The 25,690-nt window shown below is 45.4% G+C and overlaps 1 protein-coding gene across 4 annotated transcripts in view; it reads right to left on the reverse strand.

Annotated features, from left to right (window-relative positions):
• Positions 1-2,908: 2,908 nt before the first annotated feature.
• The window catches only part of LOC134344523 (NEDD8 ultimate buster 1-like), a 50,401-nt gene continuing 27,619 nt past the window's right edge, over positions 2,909-25,690 (reverse strand). For 2 of the 4 annotated variants that reach the window (XM_063044471.1, XM_063044474.1), the window contains 6 exons: positions 14,661-14,768; positions 12,669-12,821; positions 11,309-11,419; positions 10,669-10,731; positions 7,955-8,063; positions 2,909-6,640 (listed from right to left, as the gene is read on the reverse strand). In XM_063044471.1, coding sequence (XP_062900541.1) covers positions 6,480-6,640; positions 7,955-8,063; positions 10,669-10,731; positions 11,309-11,419; positions 12,669-12,821; positions 14,661-14,768 — 705 coding nt within the window. In that variant the 3' untranslated portion in view covers positions 2,909-6,479. The remainder of the gene's footprint in view (positions 6,641-7,954; positions 8,064-10,668; positions 10,732-11,308; positions 11,420-12,668; positions 12,822-14,660; positions 14,769-25,690) is intronic. The other 2 variants (XM_063044472.1, XM_063044473.1) reach the window with 2 other exon arrangements.

Raw genomic sequence — 25,690 nt, forward strand, 5'->3', positions numbered from 1 at the left:
GCTGGTGGGAGTTGTGTACAGGCCACCTAACAGTAGTAGTGAGGTCGGAGATGGTATTAAACAGGAAATTAGAAATGTGTGCAATAAAGGAACAGCAGTTATAATGGGTGACTTCAATCTACATGTAGACTGGGTGAACCAAATTGGTAAAGGTGCTGAGGAAGAGGATTTCTTGGAATGTATGCGGGATGGTTTTTTGAACCAACATGTCGAGGAACCGACTAGAGAGCAGGCTATTCTGGACTGGGTTTTGAGCAATGAGGAAGGGTTAATTAGCGATCTTGTCGTGAGAGGCCCCTTGGGTAAGAGTGACCATAATATGGTGGAATTCTTCATTAACATGGAGAGTGACGTAGTTAATTCAGAAACAAAGGTTCTGAACTTAAAGAGGGGTAACTTTGAAGGTATGAGACATGAATTAGCTAAGATAGACTGGCAAATGACACTTCAAGGATTGACGGTGGATATGCAATGGCAGGCATTTAAAGGTTGCATGGATGAACTACAACAATTGTTCATCCCAGTTTGGCAAAAGAATAAATCAAGGAAGGTAGTGCACCCGTGGCTGACAAGAGAAATTAGGGATAGTATCAATTCCAAAGAAGTAGCATACAAATTAGCCAGAGAAAGTGGCTCACCTGAGGACTGGGAGAAATTCAGAGTTCAGCAGAGGAGGACAAAGGGCTTAATTAGGAAGGGGAAAAAAGATTATGAGAGAAAACTGGCAGAGAACATAAAAACGGACTGTAAAAGCTTTTATAGATATGTAAAAAGGAAAAGACTGATAAAGACAAATGTAGGTCCCCTGCAAACAGAAACAGGTGAATTGATTATGGGGAGCAAGGACATGGCAGACCAATTGAATAATTACTTTGGTTTTGTCTTCACTAAGGAGGACATAAATAATCTTCCAGAAATAGTAAGGGACAGAGGGTCCAGTGAGATGGAGGAACTGAGCGAAATACATGTTAGTAGGGAAGTGGTGTTAGGTAAATTGAAGGGATTGAAGGCAGATAAATCCCCAGGGCCAGATGGTCTGCATCCCAGAGTGCTTAAGGAAGTGGCCCAAGAAATAGTGGATGCATTAGTGATAATTTTTCAAAACTCGTTAGATTCTGGACTAGTTCCTGAGGATTGGAGGGTGGCTAATGTAACCCCACTTTTTAAAAAAGGAGGGAGAGAGAAACCGGGGAATTATAGGCCGGTTAGCCTAACGTCGGTGGTGGGGAAACTGCTGGAGTCAGTTATCAAGGATGTGATAACAGCACATTTGGAAAGCGGTGAAATGATCGGACAAAGTCAGCATGGATTTGTGAAAGGAAAATCATGTCTGACGAATCTCATAGAATTTTTTGAGGATGTAACTAGTAGAGTGGATAGGGGAGAACCAGTGGATGTGGTATATTTGGATTTTCAAAAGGCTTTTGACAAGGTCCCACATAGGAGATTAGTGTGCAAACTTAAAGCACACGGTATTGGGGGTAAGGTATTGGTGTGGGTGGAGAATTGGTTAGCAGACAGGAAGCAAAGAGTGGGAATAAACGGGACCTTTTCAGAATGGCAGGCGGTGACTAGTGGGGTACCGCAAGGCTCAGTGCTGGGACCCCAGTTGTTTACAATATATATTAATGACTTGGATGAGGGAATTAAATGCGGCATCGCCAAGTTTGCGGATGACACGAAGCTGGGTGGCAGTGTTAGCAGTGAGGAGGATGCTAAGAGGATGCAGGGTGACTTGGATAGGTTGGGTGAGTGGGCAAACTCATGGCAGATGCAATTTAATGTGGATAAATGTGAAGTTATCCACTTTGGTGGCAAAAATAGGAAAACAGATTATTATCTGAATGGTGGCCGATTAGGAAAAGGGGAGGTGCAACGAGACCTGGGTGTCATTATACACCAGTCATTGAAAGTGGGCATGCAGGTACAGCAGGCGGTGAAAAAGGCGAACGGTATGCTGGCATTTATAGCGAGAGGATTCGAGTACAGGAGCAGGGAGGTACTACTGCAGTTGTACAAGGCCTTGGTGAGACCACACCTGGAGTATTGTGTGCAGTTTTGGTCCCCTAATCTGAGGAAAGACATCTTTGCCATAGAGGGAGTACAAAGAAGGTTCACCAGATTGATTCCTGGGATGGCAGGTCTTTCATATGAAGAAAGACTGGATGAACTGGGCTTGTACTCGTTGGAATTTAGAAGATTGAGGGGGGATCTGATTGAAACGTATAAGATCCTAAAGGGATTGGACAGGCTAGATGCAGGAAGATTGTTCCCGATGTTGGGGAGGTCTAGAACGAGGGGTCACAGTTTGAGGATAGAGGGGAAGCCTTTTAGGACCGAGGTTAGGAAAAACTTCTTCACACAGAGAGTGGTGAATCTGTGGAATTCTCTGCCACAGCAAACTGTTGAGGCCAGTTCATTAGCTATGTTTAAAAGGAAGTTAGATATGGCCCTTGTGGCTACAGGGGTCAGGGGGTATGGAGGGAAGGCTGGGTTCTGAGTTGGATGATCAGCCATGATCATAATAAATGGCGGTGCAGGCTCGAAGGGCCGAATGGCCTACTCCTGCACCTATTTTCTATGTTTCTATGTTTCTATGTTTCTCCGGGGGTGACTGTATGAAATCCTCAACCTGGGCGGCTGTCACCTGGTCAAGGGAGCTCACCAAGTAATAGTAACATGTGGAATCTGAAGTTATCTGCCGAATCTGGAACTGGGTTTCTGCTTGGTCAAACCAAACGCGTGGTCACTGCATCCTGAAAGTTGGCAGTTTTATTAAAACTGCGTGAACAGATGAAGAGTCGATCATCTTTGGTCCAAATCCCATTTGGACCGTCGGGGTCACCAATATAGTGATGTGCTACACACAGAGCTAGAAATAACGACACACAGTCTGTAAGTTGCACTCGAGACTAGTTTATTCAAACTTCGCAGCACTGGCTTTTACGCAGTTCCATTCCCACCCTCTCTGGGTGGAAATTACGTCAGAGGTGCATTACAAAAGTCTCTTCCCACGCATGGGCTTTCTCCCCTTGCTGGTGAAGAAGAAGGCCCAGCTCCACTTTGGGGCTGGCCTCTCTGCTGACGCACGCGCCATTTGCCACGAAGTAACCGATTATCAGTGTTGTTGGAGGCAGGGGAGAAGACCGTGGAATCTGCGGTGGCATTGTGGCCCGGGAGGTAGGGCACAGTGGAGGCGGGGAGGTACCTACTGGCAGTCTGGAGTGGCAAGCTGCTGCCGGTGGAGCCACTCACGGTTGAGTTCCTAATGCTCCGGGCGATGGAGGATAAGACAAGCCGACTGCGGGGAAAACTCTTGCTCATCCAGGATGTTGATTCTATTCTGCAGTTGTGGTGTGGGTGGAGGACTGGAGCACTCATGCCTTCCCAAGTGGGACATTTTTGGACTGAAGGAGGAAACCGGAGCACCCGGAAGAAAACCAAGCACACACACGGGAAGGAGCTTACAAACCTGCTTATAGAGGACGCTGGAGTTGAACCCTGAACTCCGATGGCCGGAACTGAGCTACCGTGGCGTACCAAGGTCTTGTTTATTTAGTCACTTACCAACGGCAGACAAAGAATTTATTGAACTGCTTGAATCACCTCTTCAAATAAGTGGCCTGTTGGCATTTATAAAGATAGTTAAGAATCATCAATGTTGGTGGAAGTGGCCTGGAGTCACGTATTCCACAGTACACAAGGGACGATATGATGGCGCAGTGGTTAGCACATCACCCCACAGCACCAGCGACTGGGCTTCAGTTCCTGTAAGGAGTTTGTACGTTCACCCTGTGACTGCAGGGATTTCCTCCAGGTGCTCCGGTTTCCTCCCACAGTCCAAAGCCATACGGACTAGCGTTAGTGAGTTCTGGGCATGCTCTGTTAACGGCGGAAGCATGGCGACACTGGCGGGCTGCCCCCCCCGTGCAATCCCTGTGTTTCGATACAAATGACGCATTTCACTGGATGTTTCGATGTATGACGTGACAAGTAAAGCTAATCTTTCTTTACCATTGGTGCTTAGATGGCATATTTTCTTCACTTCATTGGTATTAGATAACTAAGTGGATTTTTATGATCATCCCACAGTTTACATGGTATATAATGTAACATCATTATAATTTGAGGAATTTTAATTAACTGAATCGGATTTTCCAATCAGTTGTAGTGAATCCTTAATGTTAGATCATTAGTTTAAACTGGTGAATTGCTATCTGAGCAACATAATCACTTCGCTACTGTGCAAGTTTTAGAGACACTCAGTGGCCACTTTATTAGATACAGCTGCTCATTAATGCAAATATCTAATCAGCCAATCATGTGGCAGCAACTCAATGCATAAGAGCACACAGAAGAAATGTGACCTAAGTGACTTTGAATCACTTTGGTGCCAGATGGGGTGGTCTGAGTATCTCAGAAACTGCTGATCTCCTGGGATTTTAGAAATTACAGAGAATGGTGCGAGACACAAAAAAAAACATCCAGTGAGTGGCAGTTCTGTGGGCACAAACTCTTTGATAATCAGAGGAGAATGGTCAGACTGGTGCAAGCTGACAGTAACTCAAATAACCACGCATTATACCAGTGGCGTGCAGAAGAGCATCTCTGAAAACCCAACACTTTGAAACTGGAAGTGGATGAGTCAGAGCAGTCACCTCCTGTACCTAATAAAGTGGCCACTGAGAGTATTTTCCAAAATCAAAATGTTACAGGTAATATTGAAGACCTAGCACCAAGACAGAAAATGCTATAAACAGACACCAGGTCAGGCAGCAGCGTGGAACAACAGGTTCAAATGGGGAGTTGCATGTTGATTGTTTCTGCTCCACACAGTTGCTGTTTGATCTGCTTACTGTTTAAAGCATTACTATTTATACTTTCTATCATCTCCCAATTATATTTGTTGTCAAATGTATTCAGAAAAGTTTCCTTGGTTAATACATAGAGATCCCAGTGAGAGAGGCTGCAAACTGGATCTCCTATTAGGGAATGGGGCAAAACAAGTTGACAAAGTGTGTGTGGGGGATCTGATGATCTTATTCCATCAGTGTGAAGGCAACTATGGAGAGGGATAGGTCTGGTCCTCATGTTGAATTCTAAATTGACATGTTGATCGACCAGCCAGTCAGAATACATCACCTCTCTGATGGCCAGTGGAGAGGATGTTTTCCTGTAGTGGGGGAGACTAGGACCAGAGGGCACACCCTCAGAATAGAAGGACATTCCTTTAGAAGAGAGATGAGGAGCAATTTCTTTAGCCAGAGGGTGGTGAATCTGTGGAATTTATTCGGACAGCTGTGGAGGCCAAATCATTGGCGGTATTTAAAGCGGGGGCTGATAGGTCCTTGATTAGTCAGGGTGTCAAAGGGCACGGGGGAAAGCTGGAGAATGGGTTTGAGAGGGATAATAAATCAACCACGATAGGATGGCAGATCAGACTCCATGGGCTGAGTGGCCTAATTTCGCTTCTGTGTCTTATGGGATTGTGCCTGGCTGCGTGAGGGGGTGCTGGTGTGCTGTAAATGTGCAGATTTTTGTTGGCCATTGCGTCTCATCAGGAACCTGGTGGGTCACTTGCTAACAAGAGGAATTCTGCAGATGCTGGAAATTCAAGCAACACATCAAAGTTGCTGGTGAACGCAGCAGGCCCGGCAGCATCTCTAGGAAGAGGTGCAGTCGACGTTTCAGGCCGAGGCCCTTCGTCAGGACTAACTGAAGGAAGAGTTACTAAGAGATTTGAAAGTGGGAGGGGGAGATCCAAAATGATAGGAGAAGACAGGAGGGGGAGGGATGGAGCCAAGAGCTGGACAGTTGATTGGCAAAGGGAATATGAGAGGATCATGGGACAGGAGGCCTGGGGAGAAAGAAAAGGGGGGGGAACCCAGAGAATGGGCAAGGGGTATAGTCAGAGGGACAGAGGGAGAAAAAGGAGAGTGAGAGAAAGAATGTATATAAATAACGGATGGGGTACAAGGGGGAAGTGGGGCATTAGCGGAAGTTAGAGAACTCAATGTTCATGCCATCAGGTTGGAGGCTACCCAGACGGAATAAGAGGTGTTGTTCCTCCAACTTGAGTGTGGCTTCATCTTTACAGTAGAGGAGGCCGTGGATAGACATGTCAGAATGGGAATGGGATGTGGAATTAAAATGTGTGGCCACTGGGAGATCCTGCTTTCTCTGGCTGACAAAGCGTAGGTGTTCAGCAAAACGGTCTCCCAGTCTGCGTCGGGTCTCGCCAATATATAGAAGGCGACATCGGGAGCACCAGACGCAGTATATCACCCCAGTCAACTCACAGGTGAAGTGTCGCCTCACCTGGAAGGACTGTCTGGGGCCCTGAATGGTGGTAAGGGAGGAAGTGTAAGGGCATGTGTAGCACTTGTTCCGCTTACAGGGATAAGTGCCAGGAGGGAGATCAGTAGGGAGGGATAGGGGAGGGTCACTTGCTGTGACTTTGATCAGAATCTGATTCACTTTTAGCTGACGCGCTGTGCTGAGTCCGATATCTTGGTCTTGTATTCACGCACAATGTCTTCCTCATCCTCCAGGGACAGGTCGATGTAGTCATCGATATCGTTAGGCAGGTAATTCAGGATTTCTCTCAATATTTGGTCATGTTCATCATCACTTTGGGCTCCTAATAATTGGGAAATAAATACGTTAAAATCACAAAGATAATCCAGGCGGTCTGATGAAACCACCTTATCTAGTTCGGTAATGCATAGGACACGTGTTTGAAGGCACTCAAATCCCTTTGCTATGCTTACTTTCTCCATATCCATTATTAAAAATATTTTAGGAAGGACCTAGGAGCTTTACAGAAAAACCTCGAGGTACAGTCCCCCGAAAGAGATGTCACAGATAGACAGGCTGGTGAAGAAGGCTGGCCTTCACGAGTCAGGGAACTGAGTATAGAAGTTGGCAGGTTATCTTGCAGCGTTACAAGCTGTTGGTGAGCCTGCATTAGGAACGTTGTGTTCGGTTTTCCACCCTGCTATAGAAAAGATCAGGATGGCGGGGTGGAGATATGGCCAAATAATTTTGAATGTTTAATTGACCTCCATCCATGCAGGCTGAGTCTGTGGTAAGGATGGCAAATGCAATGTTAACATTAATTTCAAGACAACTAAAATATAAAAGCAAGGATGTAATGCTGAGGATTTGTAAGGCATAGATGAGCTGCCACTTGGAGCATTGGGAGCAGTTTTGGGCCCTCCCCCAAGAAAGGATGTGCTGACTTTGGAGAGGGTCATGAGAATGATCTCTGAAATGAAGGGATTAACGTATGAGGACCATTTGATGGCTCTGGGCCTGTACTCGCTGGAGGTCAGAAGAATGAGGTGGGATCTCATTGAAACCTATTGAATTTTGAAAGGACTGGACAGAATCGGAATCAGAATCAGGTTTAATGTCACCGGCATGTTTCATGAAATTTGCTAACTTTGCAGCAGTAGTACAATGCAATACATGATAAATATAGAAAAAAATCTGAATTACTGTAAGTATATAGATATATATATATAACATTTTTAAAATTAAGATAACTAGTCAAAAACAGAAACTTAAAAAACGTAGTGAGGTAGTGTTCAATGTCTATTCAGAAATTGGATGGCAGAGGGGAAGAAGCTGTTCCTGAATCACTGAGTGTGTGTGGATGTGGAGAGGATATTTCCAATAGTGAGTGACTCTAGGACCAGAGGTGAGGAGAAATTTCTTTACTCAGATGGTGGAGGATCTGCGGAGTAGGCTGCTGCGCAGGCCTAGTCATTGGGTATATTTAAAGTGCAATTTGACATGTTCTTGATTTGTCGAGGCATCCAAGGTTACGGGGAGAAGGCAGCAGAATGGGGTTGAGAGGGATAATTAATCAGCCATGATGGAATGGTGGAGCAGACTTGACGAGCCAAGTGACTTAATTCTGCACCTTTGTCTTATGGTCTTACGGACATACCTGTTGGTGCAGGGACAGTAGGTTCTGAGATTGAAGACGAGGTTCCATCTGCAGGAGCTGACAGACTCGATCCAGCGACAGGTACGGAATTGGCACTGATAGGTGGCTCCTGAACATCATCACAAAACAAAGTGTTTATTTTAATGCATGTCAACGTCACTTTTCATCTTAACCTGCCTGCCTTGTCTTGTCAAGAGTTGCTGTTCATTAGCTGGGAGACTGAAGCTTGCTCCTGTGTTTATTGTGTCTGTCATCTTTGACAGCACATGATTATATCAGCAGGACCAATACCAGTTCCACAGAGACGCTACTCTATTTATCCCCATCGTTCTTCAGAAACAACAGAGCGTTCATTGTACCTTGAAACAGAGAACAGTACAGCATGGGACAGGCCATTCGGCCCATAATGTGCTGATCTATACTTCTAAAAGTTTTATCATTTAGAGAAACAGGATGGTAACAGGCCCACTGGTCCACACTGCTCAATTACACCCATGTGACCAATTAACCTGATAACCCGTACGTCCGTGAGAGGAAACCAGAGCACCCAGAGGAAACCCTCGTAGCCACGGGGAGAACATGCAAACTCTTCACAGACAAGCTCTGCACTTCATTGGTCTTTCTGGAAAGGGCTATAGGGCTATTGAAACAAATACTTCACAACATCTTAAACGTTTGCCTCCCCCAGGCAATTAATCTGATCACCCATTCTAGTTAGTCACCCCTACCCCCCTCTATATATTACAGAGGGCTCAGTACAGAAGGATATTGGGGTCCAGGTCTATATGCTGGTTGATAGGGTGGTAAAGAAGGTGTCTGGCCTTTATTAGCGAAGGTATTGAGTTAAGCTGCAGTATTATAAAACTCTGATTTGTAACAGGAGAGCTATGGATGGCAGTGAACCCACGTACTGAGTAAGGTCTAGAATTGACTCCGACTCAAAATAAACAAGACGACACAAGCAAAATCCAAAGGCAAAATCACAACGAGTAGTACTAGAAATGGAACTCCTATGATATGGTGGTGGGGCTCATCAGCAAAAATGATGAAACAATGTACAGGGAGGAGGTCAGACACCTAGAGAGCTGGTGCAGGGATAACAACTTGATGCTTAATGTCACCAAAACCAAGGAGACGATCGTCGATTTCAGACGGTCTCAGCCAGAGCACACACCCCTCAGCATCAGCGGCTCCGCAGTGGAGAGAGTGGAAAACATCAAGTTCCTTGGGGTGCAGATCTTGGACAATCTCACTTGGTCCAGGAACACCACTGGGATTGTGAAACGGGCCCAGCAGAGATTGCACTTTCTGAGGAAGCTTAAACAAGCATCACTCCCCACTAACATCTTAACTACATTCTACAGAGGCGTGGTTGAGAGTGTGCTGACCTTTTGCATCATAACCTGGTACTCCAGCTGCAGTGCTGTCGACAAAAAAGCCTTGCAGAGTGTGGTTAGGGGAGCAGAGAAGGTTATTGGGGTCTCCCTACCTTCTGTCCAAGACCTCTTTCAGAGTCGATGCCTCCAGAAGACACGGTACATCATAAAAGACCCCTCACACCCTCTCCATGAACTGTTTGTTCTTCTGCCATCAGGCAAACGGTACAGGAGCATCGAAACTAAAACCACAAGGCTACTAAACAGCTTCCTCCCGTAGGCAGTCAGACTGCTAAATAGCTGCTCTACCTGACTCTGCTTTGGACACTTTTAACTTGCACTGGACACTTATAACTGATTTTAACTGACATGTGCCTGTTGTGTTTTACTATTTATTGTTATGTTTATTATTTAGTGTTGCATTTGTTATGTTATGATTGCACTGCTCCTGAGAAATGCTGTCTCATTCTGCCCTGCAGAGCTGATGTACGGTTAGAATGACAAAGTTTTTCGAATCTTTGAATCTTGAATTGAGCACAGAATGCTCAGCACAAGCCCTTTAAGAACAGACTACTGATGAAGGAATGTGGCAGGCCTGAGTGGTGGTGGTCTGAGTCTTAAAGGGACAGTGGCAGCTATTCCACACTCCGGGGAGTTGGAGCACCAGAGCTTGGATGCCTGTCACTGTTCATTCAGGACAGCCACATGATTAGGCCACAGCCGGGATTCTGCATCCAATTCTGGTTGCTACATTAAAGATGTGCAGGCTTTAGAGAGGGTGCAGAAGAGGTTTACCAGGATGCTGCCTGGATTAAAAGGCACATGCAGTAAGAAGAGGTGGGGTGACCTTTACAGATGGACCATAGAAAGTATCCTATTCAGCTGCATTCCTTTCGGCAACTGTTCTGCCCAAGATCGCAAGAAACGGCGGAAGCTGTGGCCACATCTCAGCACGTCACGGAAACCAGCCTCCCCGCCATGGACTCTGTCTACACTTCCCGCTGCCTTGGAAAAGCAGCCAACATAAATCGAAGTCCCCTCCCACCCCGGTCATTCTCTCCTCTCCTCCCTTCCATTGGGGAGAAGGTAGAAAAGCTTGAAAACACAGACTAGCAGACTCAAGGACAGCTTCTATCCCACTGTGAGAAGATTACCTCAAGGCCCTTGTGCCTTATCTACCTGTACTGCGCTTTCTCGATAATTGTAACATTATATTCTCATTCGGTTACTGTTTTACCCCTTGTTCTACCCTCGATGTACTGATAGATTGTATGGGAGGCATGCAAAAGAAAGATTTGCACTGGATTTTGGTACATGAAATAATAATAAGCCAATTACCTGTTGCCAGTAATGTGGGAGTCCCTGGGCTGGTAGTGACGTAGCACTTGAGGGAGACACCTGCTAAAACAGGGATTTTACAGAGGCCAACATAAGGTCTTCAGGTTAACATGCATAATAGATTAGCCAGCTCTGGGAAATGGAAGGGTTAATGCATGAGGAGCATTTGATGGCTCTGGCAGTGTACTCACTGGAATTTAGAAGAATGGGACGGGGATCTTATTGGAATTTCAATATCGAATATTGAAAGGCCTAGATAGAGTAGATGTGGAGAGGGTGTTTCCTATTGTTGGGGAGCCTAGGACCAGGGGCACAAGGAATACAAGGACATCCCTTTAGAACAGAGATGAGGAGGAATTTCTTCAGCCAGACGGTGATGAATCTGTAGAATTCATTACCACAAAATGGCTGTGGAGGCCATGTCATTGGGTATATTTAAAGCAGAGATTGATAGGTTCTTGATTAGTCAGGATGTCGAAAGAGAAGGCAGGAGAATGTGTTGAGATGTATAATAAATCACTCATGGTGGTCCAGGCCTGTTGGGTTGATTGGCCTACTACTGCTCTTATGTTATTTTATGTTCTTTATTGTTATGATGTCATTGTCTGTGACAGATTTCCGAGTTTTTACTTTACTTCACCTGGTTTATCTGCTCAGGCGACCCATTCCTCTCGGGCGAGCCGCGATCTGAATTGTCTATGTCACTGGGCCTGTGGAGTCTTTGCCTTTTGCTTTCCGCTGCTCTCTGCTCCTGTTCAAAACGGGAAGCGGGAAAAGCTTGAGTTGCCTGGAGCAAAGTAACTGAGGCAGTGAGAAACGGTTACCCATTGCCTTTATTTGTCGCACGTACATCGAAACCTACAGTGAAATGCATTGTTTGTGTCAACGACCATTGTGCTGGGGGCAGCCCGTAACTACCATCACCCTTCCCGTATCATCATCGGGTTTAATATCACTGACATATGTTGTGGAATTATTTGTTTTGTTGGCAGCAGGACAGTGCAATACATAAAATAGACCAGATAGACAGTGGCCACTTCAATAACTACCTCCCGTACCTAATAAAGTAGCCACTGAGTATGTTGGTGGTCTTCTGCAACTTCGCCCATCCACTTCAGTGCTCTCTTCTCGCTGCTGCTATCAGGTAGAAGGTACAAGAGCCTCAGGACTCGCACCACCAGGTTCAAGAACAGTTACTACCCCTCGATCATCGGGCTCTTGAATAGAAGGGGATAACTGCACTCACTTTCCCCATCATTGAAATGTTGCTACAACCAGTGATCTCACTCTTAAGGGCTCTTTACCTCATTATCTCATGTTCTTGTTACTTGGAAGAAGAAAGATATAAATGAATTGGTGGAAGGGGCTGAGGAATGGGGCAGAATGCGGAGTGGGGGAGGATTTGGGTTAATGGATTGATGTTTCAGCTAATAGATTAGGACTAATGGGACGATTTGTTGGAAAATTCCATTATGGCATTCCCATTAACACCAGGAAAAGTGTGAAGATCAATAGATACAGTTTCAAAGTTACGAGGATATTGTTGGGACTTGAGGACCTGAGTTTTCGGGAAAGGTTGAGTAGATTCGGATTTTGTTCCCTAGAGCGTAGGAGAATGAGGGGAGATTTGACAAAAGCATTTTAATTATGAGGGGTATAGATGGGGTGAAGCAAGCAGGCTTTTTCCACTGAGGTTGGGTGAGACTAGAACTAGAGGTCATGAGTTAAAGGTGAAAGGTGAAATGTTTGAGGAACTCCTTCTCTCAGAGGGTGGTGAGAGTGAGGGACGAGCTGCCAGTGGAAGTGATGGATGTGGGTTTGATTTCAGCATTTACAAGAGGTTTAGATAGGTATGTGGATGGGAGAGCTGTGGTCTGAGTGCAGGCAAATGGAATAAGCAGAATAGTAGTTTGGCATGGACTAGTTGGGCTGAAGGGCCTGTTTCTGAGCTGTAGTGCTCTATGACCTATGACTCTAAGATTACCCTTTGAGGCACCAACCTGTCTCTTTTCTTCAATGTATGACTTGGCCTCCTCAGTGTTACCATCCATGGCTCGTAAAGCAAGTCGGGCTTCTCTGGTGCTGTAGCCTTCATGCACAAGGATGGACACTGAAAGGTCGTCCACCGACAGTTGATCCAGCAGCTTTTCTGCCTAAATGTGGAAGGATGCACAACAAGCTCGTTAGATGGCTCACCAGTATTGATAAAGCATTGAGACTTTGCTGGGCTCAGCACTGAGAAACAGCATAGAATGAATGCATTGCAGAGTCTGATTTCCTTTCACCGCACATCCACAGACACCTTGATGCTAAAATTCTCGGCCGTGTTTTCACATCCAGCCCTGCTCTAACTGACCACTCCATACCACCGTCATCTCTTCCTGCCGAGATCCTGCAGCTGTGTAAGCTGTGAGGTTCACTCTCTACTTTTCTCTGTTCCTCTCAGACTTATTTTGACCTTTTTATGCCAAAAGTACTCAGCAGGTCAGGCAGCATCCATGGACAGAAAGACGAAGTTGACATTTCAAAGGGGAAAAACAAGATATACTACAGATGCTGGAAATCCAGAGCAATACACACAAAATGCTGGAGGAACTCAGCAGGTGAGGCAGCATCTATTGAGGGAAATAAACAGTCGATATTTGAGTCCAAAGAAGGGTCTTGGCCTGAATCATTGATGGTTTATTCATTTCCATAGATGCTGCCAGACCGGCTGAGTTTTTTTATTTCAGACCCCTGCATCTATGGTTTTTTTTGCTTCTTAAATTCTTTTCCTGTCACAATAACTTGATATGTGACTTGGCCGAGTTTCGTTTGTTATTACTTCTTAGAAACCAAGGAACTTTTCTGATGTTAAAAAGGCTGGATAAATGATATTACTGTGAGAGAATGGGTACACTGAATCCATTCTCACCTGCCCCTAACCTCTTCATTCCTTTAACGCAGAACATAGAACTCTACAGCACAGTACAGTCTCTTCAGCCCATGATGTGGTGCCAGCCTTTTAACCTACTCTAAGATCGATCTAACCCTTCACTCCTGCAAAGCTCTCCATTTGCCATCATGTATGTGCATATCAAAGAGTTTCTTAAATGTCCCTGATGTATCTGCCTCTACCACCACTCCAGGCAGGGTGTTCCACACAACTACCACTCTCTGTGTATAAAACCTTCCTCTGACATCCTCACTATACCTTCCTCCAATCACCTTAAAATTATGTCCTCTCATATTATCTAAAAAGTCTTTGGTTATCCACGAGTTATGCCTCTTATCATCTTGTACACCTTTATAAGTCACCTCTCATCCTCCTTCACTCCAAGGAGAAAAGCCCTGGCTCACTCAACCTATCTTCATAAAACAGGCAGAATCCTATTAAATCTCCTCTGCACTCTCTCTAATGTTTCCACATCCTCCCTAGAATGAGGTGACCAGAACTGAACACAATATTCCAAGTAATGGAATAAGAAATAATAAACCAAGTTACATACAGACCAAGGAGGTACTCAGGAACACCTTGAAGAAGGTCCTTCCCTTCTTTGTGCTTGGACAAGTGTAGTCTAACCAGAGTTTTATAGAGCTACAACACTATCTCATGGATCTTAAACTCAATCCCCCAACTAATGAAGACCAATACACCACCTTAACCACCCTATCAACTTGTGCGACAGCATTATGGGGTCAATGGACGTGACCTCAAGATCTCTCTGTTCCTTCACACTGCCAATAATCCTGTATTCTACCTTCAGATTTGACCTTCCAAAATGAATCACTTCACACTTCCCTGAGCTGAACTCTACCTCTCACTTCTCCAACATCCTGACGTTGTCCAATTGACACCTATGGCAACCTTCTACACCATCTACAACACCATCAATCTTTGGGTCAAAATGCAAACCCTCCCAACTCCCTCAAGCACCAAGCTCATCATTTGCTTGAATGAGAAGAGAGAGATCTCGAAACTTGACATTTTAACCTGAAACTAAATGCTTTACCTTGCCAAAGTCCTCCTTAGATTGGCGCAAATTGTTGTTATGGAAGAACCATACCCCCCAAAGCACCAGAAGCCGTAGAAGCAGGATCCTGTGCCTTCCACTCTTGTCCTGTAGAACATAGAACATACAAAAATACAGAATCTTTGGCCCATGATGTTATGCTAACCTATGTAAACCTGCTTCATGATCAATCTAATCCTAAATGTCCCTATTGCACCTACCTATACCACCATCTCTGGCACTTCATTCCAGGTACTCACCACCCTCTGTGTGAAAAACCTACGCCTGACATCTCCCCGAAACTTTCCTAGAATCACCAGAAAAGGATGTCTTTTAATATTAGCCACTACCACCGCATACACTCTGTGGCCACTTTATTAGGTACACCTGTATACCTGCTCATTAATGCAAATATCTAATCAGCCAATCATGTGGTAGCAACTCAATGTGTAAAAGCATGCAGACATGATCAAGTTGTTGTTCAGTTTTTAGGTGTCTGGTTTGATGAAAGACTTACTTGGAGGGTTCATATAGATAAAACAATTGGAAAGTGTGAGAAAGTTTTAAATGTTATGAGTAGTATTGCTGGATGTGACTGGGGAGCAGGGCAGGAAACTATGTACTTAATATATCTAGCTATGATTAGGTCAGTTATAGATTATGGTTGTATTGCTTATGGTTCTGCTGCTACGGCAGTGCTTGGAAAACTAGATACTGTGCAGTCCAAAGCACTTAGACTCTGTTGTGGAGCTTTTAGAACAACATCAGTCCCGGCATTATGTGTGGAGATGGGAGAAGTGCCTCTGCATTTAAGATGAATTCAGTTGGGCCTGTAGTGTTGGACAAAACTAAATGGATTCAATCACAGCTGTCCACCAAAGTGTCTTTTGCAGGGGAAGTCGGAAAGCCAAAGTAAAATTGAAAATACCCATTTTTAGATTTGGTTAGTAACTGGGCTGTGAAATTGAAACTGATTGAGGATGACATAGTTGACCAAATTTGCTTGTCACCTGTCCCTTTTTGGCTCTATCCAGAACCAGAAATAGACCTATTCCTCCTTTTTCAGCTTCAAGGAAGCAATGTAATTTCATTAGCGTTGATCACAAATGAATATTTAAATAATAAATAGGATCTTATCTGAAGATTTTTAACTGATGGCTCAGTGGACCCAGAGAGCAGTAGGGCAGGATTTGGGATGTATGTGTCTCAACTTGGAGTTAAGGTTGGTCACCGGGTTTCGGATGGTGTTTCTGTCTTTGCAACGGAATTATTAGCAATCCTCTGAGCCTTATGGTGGATAGAAGACTTTCGATCACGTAGGGTTATCATATGTTCGGATTCTGCTGCTGCCTTAGAGGCTATAAAAAGGAATAAATCAAAAGTTCGTCCTGACATAGTTATTGAGATTCTTTTAGTGTTGTTTAGAGTAGGGAAGATGGGTTGTGCAGTTAGATTTTCATGGATACCTGGGCATGCTAAGGTGGAGGGAAATGAAATTGTGGATGGCATTGCAAAGTCTTCCTTACAGAGCAGGCAAGTAGAAATTAGAGTTCCCCTAGGTAAAGTCCTAGGGGAATTTGGAGAAGGAAGTCTGAGAATCGGAGCGGGAGTGCGGAGGAAGCCATTTTTGAATTTTTCGTTTTTTTTTCCATTGGCGTTCAGAGAGGCGGGACTGCGCAGGTGTGTGACATCGGGCAGTGAAGCGCGGAAGATTTAAAAGGCACAGAGCCTCATACAGCGGGCAGCGTAGTTTGCGGGCTGCGGAGTGAGCTGGGAGCAGAGTGAAGGCTTAAGGGCTTTGGCTGAACGGGCTTAGGCGGAAACGGGCGAGGCAAGGAAGGTTTGGAATTCATTTTTTGTTGTTATTTGAGGAGAGGGGCAGTATGAGTGTGAGGCCAGTTTGTTGTTCTCGGTGCCGGATGTGGGAGGCCTTGGACTCTCCAAGCCTCCCGGACGTCCACATCTGCATCAGGTGCGCCGAGATGCAGCTCCTAAGGGACCGTGTTAGGGAACTGGAGCTGCAGCTCGACGACCTTCGTCTGGTCAGGGAGAGTGAGGAGTTGATAGAGAGGAGTGACAGGCAGGTGGTCACACCGGGGCCACGGGAGGCAGACAAGTGGGTCACAGTTAGGAGGGGGAAGGGGAAGAGTCAGGTAATAGAGAGTACCCTGGTGGCTGTGCCCCTTGATAGTAGATATTCCTGTTTAAGTACAGCTGGGGGGGACAGCTTACCTGGAGGAAGCGACAGTGGCCGTGCCTCCGGCACAGATTCCGGCCCTGTAGCTCAGAAGGGTAGGGAAAGGAAGAGGAGGGCAGTTGTAATAGGAGACTCGATAGTAAGGGGGTCAGATAGGCGATTCTGTGGACGCAGTCCAGAGACCCAGATGGTAGTTTGCCTTCCTGGTGCCAGGGTCCGGGATATTTCTGATCACGTCCAAGATATCATGAAGTGGGAGGGTGAGGAGCCAGAGGTTGTGGTACATATAGGTACCAATGACATAGGTAGGAAAAGGGAAGAGGTCCTGAAAGGAGAATATAGGGAGTTAGGAAGGGAGTTGAGAAAAAGGACCACAAAGGTAGTAATCTCGGGGTTACTGCCTGTGCCATGCAACAGTGAGAGTAGGAATGCAATGAGGTGGAGGATAAATGCGTGGCTGAGGGATTGGAGCAGGGGGCATGGATTCAAGTATTTGGATCATTGGGACCTCTTTTGGCGCAGGTGTGACCTGTACAAAAAGGACGGGTTACACTTGAAGCAACACACGTCAAAGTTGCTGGTGAACGCAGCAGGCCAGGCAGCATCTCTAGGAAGAGGTGCAGTCGACGTTTCAGGCCGAGACCCTTCGTCAGGACTAACTGAAGGAAGAGTGAGTAAGAGATTTGAAAGTGGGAGGGGGAGGGGGAGGGGGAGGGGGAGATCCAAAATGATAGGAGAAGACAGGAGGGGGAGGGATGGAGCCAAGAGCTAGACAGGTGATTGGCAAAAAGGATACGAGAGGATCATGGGACAGGAGGTCCGGGAAGAAAGACGGGGGGGGGGGAACCCAGAGGATGGGCAAGGGGTATATTCAGAGGGACAGAGGGAGAAAAAGAGTGAGAGAAAGAATGTGTGTATAAAAGTAAGTGACAGATGGGGTACGAGGGGGAGGTGGGGCATTAGCGGAAGTTAGAGAAGTCGATGTTCATGCCATCAGGTTGGAGGCTACCCAGACGGAATATAAGGTGTTGTTCCTCCAACTTGAGTGTGGCTTCATCTTTACAGTAGAGGAGGCCGTGGATAGACATGTCAGAATGGGAATGGGATGTGGAATTAAAATGTGTGGCCACTGGGAGATCCTGCTTTCTCTGGCGGACAGAGCGTAGGTGTTCAGCAAAGCGGTCTCCCAGTCTGCGTCGGGTCTCGCCAATATATAAAAGGCCACATCGGGAGCACCGGACGCAGTATATCACCCCAGTCGACTCACAGGTGAAGTATCGCCTCACCTGGAAGGACTGTTTGGGGCCCTGAATGGTGGTAAGGGAGGAAGTGTAAGGGCATGTGTAGCACTTGTTCCGCTTACATGGATAAGTGCCAGGAGGGATGGGGGGGACGAATGGACAAGGGAGTCGCGTAGGGAGCGATCCCTGTGGAAAGCGGGGGGGGGGGGAGGGAAAGATGTGCTTAGTGGTGGGATCCCATTGGAGGTGGCGGAAGTTACAGAAGTTATATTGGCGAGACCTGACGCAGACTGGGAGACCGCTTTGCTGAACACCTACGCTCTGTCTGCCAGAGAAATCAGGATCTCCCAGTGGCCACAAATTTTAATTCCACATCCTATTCCCATTCTGACATGTCTATCCACGGCCTCCTCTACTGTAAAGATGAAGCCTCGCTCAGGTTGGAGGAACAACACCTTATATTCCGTCTGGGTAGCCTCCAACGTGATGGCATGAACATCGACTTCTCTAACTTCCGCTACTGCCCCACCTCCCCCTCGTACCCCATCTGTCACTTACTTTTATACACACATTCTTTCTTTCACTCTCCTTTTTCTCCCTCTGTCCCTCTGAATATACCCCTTGCCCATCCTCTGGGTTCCCACTCCCCCCCCCCCGTCTTTCTTCCCGGACCTCCTGTCCCATGATCCTCGCGTATCCCTTTTGCCAATCACCTGTCCAGATCTTGGCTCCATCCCTGCCCCTCCTGTCTTCTCCTATCATTTTGGATCTCCCCCTCCCCCTCTAACTTTCAAATCTCTTACTCACTCTTCCTTCAGTTAGTCCTGACAAAGGGTCTCGGCCTGAAATGTCGACTGCACCTCTTCCTAGAGATGCTGCCTGGCCTGCTGCGTTCACCAGCAACTTTGATGTGTGTTGCTTGAATTTCCAGCATCTGCAGAATTCCTGTTGTTTGGGTTACACTTGAATCCTAGGGGGACCAATATTCTGGCAGGGAGATTTGCGAGGGCTACTGAGGTGACTTTAAACTAGAATGGTTGGGGGGTTGGGAATCAAATTAAAGAGACTAGGAGAGAGGAGGTTAGTTCACAACAGGGGGATGGGAACAAGTGCAGAGAGACAGAGGGGTGTAAAATGAGGATAGAGGCAAAAAGTAGTAAGGTGAAAGGTAAATATGGCAGGCTGGCAAATCCAGGGCAAAAGTCAAAAAGGGCCACTTTTCAATATAATTGTATAAGGGCTAAGAGTGTTGTAAAAGCGAGCCTGAAGGCTTTGTGTGTCAATGCAAGGAGCATTCGTAACAAGGTGGATGAATTGAATGTGCAGATTGTTATTAATGAATATGATACACTTGGGATCACAGAGACATGGCTCCAGGGTGACCAAGGGTGGGAGCTCAACATTCAGGGATATTCAGGAGGGATAGACATGAAAGAAAAGGAGGTGGGGTAGCATTGCTGGTTAGAGAGGAGATTAACGCAATAGAAAGGAAGGACATTAGCCGGCAGGATGTGGAATCGATATGGGTAGAGCTGCATAACACTAAGGGGCAGAAAACGCTGGTGGGAGTTGTGTACAGGCCACCTAACAGTAGTAATGAGGTTGGGGATGGCATTAAACAGGAAATTAGAAATGTGTGCAATAAAGGAACAGCAGTTGTAATGGGTGACTTCAATCTACATATAGATTTGGTGAACCAAATTGGTAAGGGTGCTGAGGAAGAGGACTTCTTGGAATGTATGCGGGATGGTTTTTTGAACCAACATGTCGAGGAACCAACTAGAGAGCAGGCTATTCTAGACTGGGTATTGAGCAATGAGGAAGGGCTAATTAGCAATCTTGTCGTGAGAGGCCCCTTGGGTAAGGATGACCATAATATGGTGGAATTCTTTATTAAGATGGAGAGTGACATAGTTAATTCAGAAACAAAGGTTCTGAACTTAAAGAAGGGTAACTTTGAAGGTATGAGACATGAATTAGCTAAGACAGACTGGCAAATGATACTTAAAGGGTTGGCAGTGGATATGCAATGGCAAGCATTTAAAGATCGCATGGATGAACTACAACAATTGTTCATCCCAGTTTGGCAAAAGAATAAATCAGGGAAGGTAGTGCACCCGTGGCTGACAAGAGAAATTAGGGATAGTATCAATTCCAAAGAAGAAGCATACAAATTAGCCAGAAAAAGCGGCTCACCTGAGGACTGGGAGAAATTCGGAGTCCAGCAGAGGAGGACAAAGGGCTTAATTAGGAAGGGGAAAAAAGATTATGAGAGAAAACTGGCAGGGAACATAAAAACTGACTGTAAAAGCTTTTATAGATATGTGAAAAGAAAAAGATTGGTTAAGACAAATGTAGGTCCCCTACAGACAGAAACAGGTGAATTGATTATGGGGAACAAGGACATGGCAGACCAATTGAATAACTACTTTGGTTCTGTCTTCACTAAGGAGGACATAAATAATCTTCTGGAAATAGTAGGGGACAGAGGGTCTAGTGAGATGGAGGAACTGAGGGGAATACATGTTAGTAGGGAAGTGGTGTTAGGTAAATTGAAGGGATTAAAGGCAGATAAATCCCCAGGGCCAGATGGTCTGCATCCCAGAGTGCTTAAGGAAGTAGCCCAAGAAATAGTGGATGCATTAGTGATAATTTTTCAAAACTCTTTAGATTCTGGATTAGTTCCTGAGGATTGGAGGGTGGCTAATGTAACCCCGCTTTTTAAAAAAGGAGGGAGAGAGAAACTGGGGAATTATAGACCGGTTAGCCTAACATTGGTGGTGGGGAAAATGCTAGAGTCAGTTATTAAAGATGTGATAACAGCACATTTGGAAAGCTGTGAAATCATCGGACAAAGTCAGCATGGATTTGTGAAAGGAAAATCATGTCTGACGAATCTCATAGAACTTTTTGAGGATGTAACTAGTAGAGTGGAAAGGGGAGAACCAGTGGATGTGGTATATTTGGATTTTCAAAAGGCTTTTGACAAGGTCCCACACAGGAGATTAGTGTGCAAACTTAAAGCACACGGTATTCGGGGTAAGGTATTGATGTGGATAAAGAATTGGTTGGCAGACAGGAAGCAAAGAGTGGGAATAAACGGGACCTTTTCAGAATGGCAGGCAGTGACTAGTGGGGTACCGCAAGGCTCAGTGCTGGGACCCCAGTTGTTTACAATATATATTAATGACTTAGATGAGGGAATTAAATGCAGCATCTCCAAATTTGCGGATGACACGAAGCTGGGCGGCAGTGTTAGCTGTGAGGAGGATGCTAAGAGGATGCAGGGTGACTTGGATAGGTTAGGTGAGTGGACAAATTCATGGCAGATGCAATTTAATGTGGATAAATGTGAGGTTATCCACTTTGGTGGCAAAAACAGGAAAAACAGATTATTATCTGAATGGTGGCCGATTAGGAAAAGGGGAGGTGCAACGAGACCTGGGTGTCATTATACACCAGTCTTTGAAAGTGGGCATGCAGGTACAGCAGATGGTGAAAAAGGCGAATGGTATGCTGGCATTCATCGCAAGAGGATTCGAGTACAGGAGCAGGGAGGTACTACTGCAGTTGTACAAGGCCTTGGTGAGACCACACCTGGGGTACTGTGTGCAGCTTTGGTCCCCTAATCTGAGGAAAGACATCCTTGCCATAGAGGGAGTGCAAAAAAGGTTCACCAGATTGATTCCTGGGATGGCAGGACTTTCATATGATGAAAGACTGGATCGACTAGGCTTATACTCGTTGGAATTCAGAAGATTGAGGGGGGATCTTATTGAAACGTATAAATTCCTAAAGGGATTGGACAGGCTAGATGCAGAAAGATTGTTCCCGATGTTGGGAAGTCCAGAACGAGGGGTCACAGTTTGAGGATAAAGGGGAAGCCTTTTAGGACCGAGATGAGGAAAAACTTCTTCACACAGAGAGTGGTGAATCTGTGGAATTCTCTGCCACAGGAAACAGTTGAGGCCAGTTCATTGGCTATATTTAAGAAGGCATTAGATATGGCCCTTGTGGCTAAAGGGGTCAAGGGGTATGGAGGGAAGGCTGGTACAGGGTTCTGAGTTGGATGATCAGCCATGATCATACTGAATGGCGGTGCAGGCTCGAAGGGCAGAATGGCCTACTCCTGCACCTATTTTCAATGTTTCTATGTTTCTAGCACAATTGAGAAGTAGGATTAAAAAAGGTATAGAGAGGAAGTAGCAAGAGGATTGGAAAAATGAATTAAGGGGCAGGCATTATTTTTCTAGTCACCCACTTGTTAAAAAGGTCTCAGACTGTTACCTTTTAAGTCGTAGAGATATGGTGAAATTAACAAGACAGGTTAGGGCAGTGTGGGTTAAACTATTATTTAAAGATAATAGCAAAACATCCTGCTGGATTATGTGACTGTGGTAGTCCAGAGACAGTCCAGCATGTTTTGCTGAGCTGTAATTGATACAAAATTGAAAGAACCATGTTGTTCAAGAGGCTATCTGGCTTAAATATATTTTGGTTTTCTATTAAATCTTTGTTTGGCCATCAACATCTGATTGAAGAGTTTATTATTCAGTTTATACGTGAGACTAGGTTATATTCGAGAATTTGAGTTCCTTGAAGTTCTATAATTAATTATACATCCTGCAGAGGGCTGTAAAGTGCCTAGATGCATCTAAACTGCCGGAAATAGAAGAAGAAGAAGAAGTTGTTGTTCAGACCAAGCATCAGAATGGGGAAGAAATGTGATCTAAGTAACTTTGACCGTGGAATGACAGTGCCACATGGGGTTGTTTGAGGATCTCAGAAACTGTTGATCTCCTAGCATTTTCATGCACAACAGTTTCTCGAGTTTACAGAGGATGGTGTAGAAAAACAAAAATCAACCATTGAGCGGCAGTTCTGTGGATAAAAGCACCTTGTTCGTGAGAGAGGTCAGAGGAGAACGGCCAGACTGGTTCAAGCTGACAGGAAGGCGACAGTAACTCAAGTAACCACACGTTACAACAGTGGTGTGCAGAAGAGCATCTCTGAACACAGAACGTGCAGAACCTTGAAGTAGATGGGCTACAGCAGCAGACGACCATGAACGTACAGGAGGTACCTAATAAAGTAGCCGTGTGTGTAGATAGAGCGGGCATACAGAAGCTGCATCAAGGGTTCTTTATTCGATTATGTTAGTTATTTCTGGTACATCTTGTTCAAAAAATCCAACCTCGTCAATTATTGAACAGTCAATTTAAAGGTTAAAGATTAACTTTATTTGTCAGATGTATATCGAAATGTACAGTGAAGTGTGTTATTTGCATCAATGACCAACACAGTCTGAAGATTGTGCTGGGCAGCCCGCAAGTGTTGCCACACTTCTGGCGCCAACATAGCATGCTAACTAACCGTAACCTGTATGCCTTTGGAATGTGGGAGGAAATCAGCACACATTGAGGAAACCCACATAGACACGAGGAGAAAGTGCAGACTCAATACTGAAAGCTGCGGGAATTGAACCCTGATTACTGGTGCTGTGAAGCGTCACACTACAGTGCCGTCTACTCTGGATCAGAGACGAAGTGGAGCGGGAGGAGAAGATGGTGGCGTGACGCAGCGCGCAGCGGCCACTCCGGTGGTGATATCTGTTATCTGTCAAGTAGGGTACCATGCACAATCCTGATTTGAGACGTGACAGCACGGAAGAACATCTGGTGAAACTTCTGAAATGCCTGCTTCGCTGCTGCTGCTACTGTGTGGTCCAGAATCTCCGGAGGGGAAGGCCCCGAGTCCTCGGCTTTGCTTGTTGCTCGGCGGCTGGGGCGGGGTCAAAGTGCTCGGCAGAGGATGGTGCTCGGTGCTTGGTGTCGGAGGCTCAAAGTTTTCGGATGGACTCAGAGTCGGACTGTGGTTGGGTGCTTTCAATGGTGCTGTATCGGCAAGTTTGCGGCACTTGGAGGTTCATGGCAGGGAGAGTTTCTCCCTTCTACAGTCTGCGTGAGATGATGGGGCTATTGGGACTTGAGACTCTTTTTTTACCGTGCCCATGGTATCAAATTACAGTATTGCTTTGCACTGTTGTAACTGTATGTTATAATTATGTGGTTTTGTCAGTTTTAATCTTGGTTTGTCCTGTGTTTCTGTGATATCATTCTGGAGGAACATTGTATCATTTTTTAATACATGCATTTCTAAATGACAATAAACGAGGACTGAGTGTCCTCATAATCTCTAAGTGAAGTCAACAGATCTATTAAGTTGTCCAGTTTAGGCTTCAGCAGGACTGTTGTCTATGGACCTCATCCAGGTATGTAAATTCCAGAGGTGATGTGAGAGTGATTGACTCTTGACCAAGTACAAACTTCAAGGACAAAACTATCTGATAGTTTCATACTATAAGACCATAAGACATAGGAGTAAAATTTGTCCATTCAGCCCATTGTGTCTGCAATGGCATTTCATCATGTTTGAGCCCTTCTCAACCCCATTCTCTTGCCTTCATCCCGTAACCTTTGACTCCCTCATTAATCAAGAATCTACCAACCTCTGCTTTAAATTTTAACTAATGACTTTGCCTCCGTAGCTGTCTGTGACAATGAATTCCACAGATTCACCACCCTCTGGCTGAAGAAATTCCTCCTCATCTCTATTCTAATGGGATGTCCTTTTATTCTAAGGCTGTGCCCTCTGTTCCTAGACTCTCCCACTATAGGAAACATCCTCTCCATATCCACTCTACTTAGACCTTTGTTGGAGGTTACATATCTCAACCCTTTATAAAAGTACCCTTGACCCCACCATCTTCAGCAGCTTCATTTGGGTTCCAAACTAGGTCAACAGCAGGGAAGTCCACTAAGGCTGAATCAGGTCAATACAATTTACTGCTCGGGAAATGGAGCAGGTCGAAGCGTGTAGGCACAGTCGAAAATGTGTCAGACATGACTACTCCCAGCAGGTTAAAATGTCAGTTCTCATTAATGGAGACCCCATCACCAAAACATTGGTAAAGTAAAATTTGTAAATTGGTCGGTTATTGTCACATGTATTGAGGTACGGTGAAAACTACACACCATCCATACAGATCAATTCATTGCAACAGTTCATTGAGGTAATCTGTTCCATTGTTATATGCCGTGTTGTATGATGTGGACAATCATGGTCTTTTTATAGAAGTGGTTTTCCATTCCCTTCTTCTGGGCAGTGTCTTTACAAGTTAGGCGACCCCAGCCATTATCAATACTCTTCAGAGATTGTCTGCCTGGCATCAGCGGTCACATAACCAGGACTTGTGATCTGCACCAGCTACTCATACCACCATCCACCATCTGCTCCCATGGCTTCACGTGACCCTGATCGGGGTTGGGTGCTAAGCAGGTGCTACATCTTGCCCATAGGTGAACTGCAGGTTAGCAAAGGGAAGGAGCACCTTTCACTTCCTTTGGTAGAGACATATCTCTACTCCACCACCCGAGGTGGTACAAGGTCAAACAATAACAGAGTGCAGAATGAAGTGCAGGTACAGAGAGTACGGTGCAGGTAGACAATAAAGTGCAAGGCCATAAAGAGGTAGATTGTGAGGTCAGAAGTCCACTTTATTGAATGTGGATGGTTTAATAATCTTATAAAAG

The sequence above is a fragment of the Mobula hypostoma genome, chromosome 3, assembly GCF_963921235.1.
Source record: "Mobula hypostoma chromosome 3, sMobHyp1.1, whole genome shotgun sequence".
Taxonomy (NCBI): domain Eukaryota; kingdom Metazoa; phylum Chordata; class Chondrichthyes; order Myliobatiformes; family Myliobatidae; genus Mobula; species Mobula hypostoma.